Source organism: Echinops telfairi, unplaced genomic scaffold (genome assembly GCF_000313985.2).
Source record: "Echinops telfairi isolate 266 unplaced genomic scaffold, ASM31398v2 ScPeMD7_7469;HRSCAF=8507_1, whole genome shotgun sequence".
NCBI lineage: Eukaryota > Metazoa > Chordata > Mammalia > Afrosoricida > Tenrecidae > Echinops > Echinops telfairi.
Window position 1 is genome coordinate 72064729 of NW_022111373.1, and position 3454 is coordinate 72068182.

Below are 3454 nucleotides of genomic sequence, written 5' to 3' on the forward strand. Positions count from 1 at the left end.
TCACATTTTGAGGAACTTTTTGAAGCTCCCTCTTATATTCTAAAACCAAACTCATTGCTATCGAATTGATTCTAACTCGTAGCAACCCTCTAGGCAGTCAAACCACCCCTGTGGGTTTCTGAGGGTGTAAATCTTCAGGGAAGAAAAGCCTCATCTTTCTCCTGTGGCTGGTGGGTTCGAACTGCAGACCTTGTGATTAGTAATCCAATTAACAGTCCACAAGGCCATGAGGGCTCGTGTGGGTGTTTATGTGTATGTATGTATATATATATATATATATATATATATAAAACATTACCATTTCAACATTTTTACAATTCGGTGACACCCCTGTTTTCATTGTAATATATTCTTTTCTTTTCCCCTACCCGATTTTACAAGAGCAAAATATTTAAAATTTGTTATGCCATTCTTTAGATGTTTCCATGCATACTCAGGCTTTTCCCAAATACTTTTATTTCACAGTACATTGTTATACCTTTGTTAGATGTGCGATGTCTATATATGATGCCATTTAGAAATACCTTTGTGTTCCAGGGTTTTGGGCTCGTGAAGTTGGTAAAATGATTGGACTGGAGCATCCTCTCGTTCCGGTTCAACACCAGTATGTTGTTACCTCAACTATCCCTGAAGTGAAAGCTCTGAAACGAGAGCTCCCCGTGCTTCGTGACCTGGAAGGATCTTATTACCTCCGACAGGAGAGGGATGGGCTTCTGTTTGGTCCTTATGAAAGTCAGGAGAAAATGCAACTTCAGGACTCCTGGGTCACCGGTGGAGTCCCTCCAGGTGGGTTCATCAAATGGCAGGTGTAAAAGTCTGAACTAAAAGGACCCCGCGATACTAGTCGCCTGCAACGCTGGTGGTGAGTGGTTGGAGGTGAGCTCTGCCCGCAGGCTGAACAATGGTGAACGATGGCAGCAGAGTGAGGCCTCTGGGAGGGCAGGGAGAAGGTGGGTGGTGGGGAGGCGGAGGAAGCACACCCTAGCTGCTCTTGAAGGTTGCAGGCATGCTTTCACCTGCCCAGGACAACCTTCTGCCCACCAACCCGGCTCCTGTGGCCTCGTCTAGTCCCAGCATTTGGATATACAATTTCTATTGTGCTTTGGGGTTGGAAACACAACGTTGTCTGAGACACCACAGCAAAAAGATGGAAACAACCTAAGTGATCATCAATACGTGAACAGATAAGCAAATTGTGGCACAGATGAGGGCAAGTCAAAAAGTATTGGTATGAAATCATATTGATACAAAACCTTTATTAAACAAAAGCATCAAAATGTGAAATCAGTGTTTCTCAAGATATCTTCCATCTAGGCCTATATATGTCTGAAGGCAGTATTTCCATCTCTCTTACACTCCCTAGGAGCTCTGGTGGACTATTGGTAATGCATTGGGCTGTCAACTGTAAGGTCAGCAGTTCAAAACCACCAGCCGCATGGAGGGAGAAATAGCAGGGTTTTCTACTCCTGTAGTTAGTCTCAGAAACTCACGGGGTCAGCTCTACCCTGTCCTATAGCAGCTCTATGCATTGGCACCGACTTGCTGCCAGTGGGTGAGAATTCTGTGCTCTTCAGTTTCCCCATTTCAAAGATGATAGTTTTGTCAATCTTGAAGGACTGAAACCACGTTCCTTTAAAGTGTTCTTCGAGTTTGGGGAACGAAAAAACGGAAAGGGCAGAATCAGGGCTGTAGTGTTGATGGGGTCAGTTTTCCCAATGAAATTCTTGTAAGCCCTCTGCGAATGAGCAGGTGCACTGTCATGATGGGAAAACATTTTTAGGTACAACTTTCTTGGCCTTTTCCCACCAATGCGGTTTTAAATGTTCTTAAAACTTCTTTGTAATAAGCCCATATGGTCGTCCTGTGCCCTTCAAGATAGTCTATCAAGATCATACCTTTGGGATACAAAAAAAAAAACCACCAAAAACCCTCCATAATCTTCTAAACCAACCACTCTTCCTTGAGTTTAACTGGTCCTGTAGATTCCCCGCCAGAGACCACTATTTTGATTGGCCTTCTTTTTTAAGGTACCCTAGTTAGAGACGTGTATTAAGAGTAAGATAAGTATATTATTTGTCTCTACCACTAACTGATTGCAGAGACATGTTTTGCTTGTAATAAGACATGTTTTGCTTGTAATAAGACATACAAGACATGTTTTGCTTGTATGAACTAGAACCCCAGTAGCAATACTTTTTGACTTACTCATTGTGTGTGACTTACCCCACACATTACGAAATGCTACATAACTGTAAAGAATAATGATGAGTTGATAAAACATCTTCTAGCATGGATGCATCTGGAGGACACTATGCTAAGTGGACTAACCAAAGGACAAATAGTGTGTGATCTCACTGGTATAAAAAGAGAGGAATTGGCATACATATAAAATCAATATTTTTTGGCTGTTACCAGAGATAGGATAGGGAGAGAAAGGGAATCACTTTCTAGGTAGTTGACACTTGTCATTTTTGGTAATGGGGAAGGCAATACTGAATGTGGGTGAAGTCTGCACAATGTGACCAAGGTAAAGGATGACACTAAGAAGTACAGAGAAGAAGGGGCATCTTTAGCAGATGCCATGACATACGCCATTTTACAGCAACGATAACCAACAATGCGTATGTGTTTAATTCACATCAAGTCCATTGTCATTGTTTGTGGCTCAGAGGAGAACGTCCCTATCAGGTTTCCCCGGCTGTGATCTTTATTGAGGCAGACTAGCCTCTCTCATGAGCAGTGTGGGGAGCAGCCTCCACAACAGAGTGGCTCCAAGGGGCAGTTCTGTAATTGAAGCGTAAATTGAAGAAACACCAGACAAGACATGCAGGTGCTCACCTCTTCCATGATGGCTGGAACCAGAGAGAGGGCAATGTATTCTCATAACAAGCTTACATAATCTCGGGCATGCCCCTGAGCTGGCTTGAGGTTAGGTGTTCCTGAGCTCTTCTCCCGGGGGAACAATCTATGATTCTTCTCAGAAGGGAGTGGGCCATACTTAAGGTTAGATGGTCTGATTGCTTTTGATGGCAGATAATCTTCAGGCAGACAGCCCTCAGCAGTTAACCTTCGAGAACATAGTAAGCAACCACGTGCTTGCAAACATTGTTACAGGGGGATATCATGGAGAATAACGTTAGTTAGGAGAATATGACTGGGATACATCTCCAACACACGGCCATGAAAGGCTCCCTCCACAAGAGTCTAGGCCTCTCAGACTCCTTAAAATATGAGCATAGAGAATTTGTCTGCATACACTCTTTCCTGGTTCTCAGCTTCCCACAGAGCAGCTGGTGGGTTTGAACTATTAACTGGTTAGCAACTGAAAACTTAATCACTGGACTTCCAAGCTTCTTTTATGTGTGTGCTTACACATGTATATATGCATGCATGTATGTGCATAGGCAGGCATGCGTATAGGTGATCTGTAGGTATATGTACAAACATGTTTGTG

General features: G+C 43.2%; 1 protein-coding gene across 1 annotated transcript in view; it reads left to right on the forward strand.

The window, feature by feature from the left end:
• The window catches only part of DMGDH (dimethylglycine dehydrogenase), a 94131-nt gene that overhangs the window by 28959 nt on the left and 61718 nt on the right, over positions 1–3454 (forward strand). The window contains exon 6 of the mRNA XM_004703522.2: positions 538–786. Coding sequence (XP_004703579.2) covers positions 538–786 — 249 coding nt within the window. The remainder of the gene's footprint in view (positions 1–537; positions 787–3454) is intronic.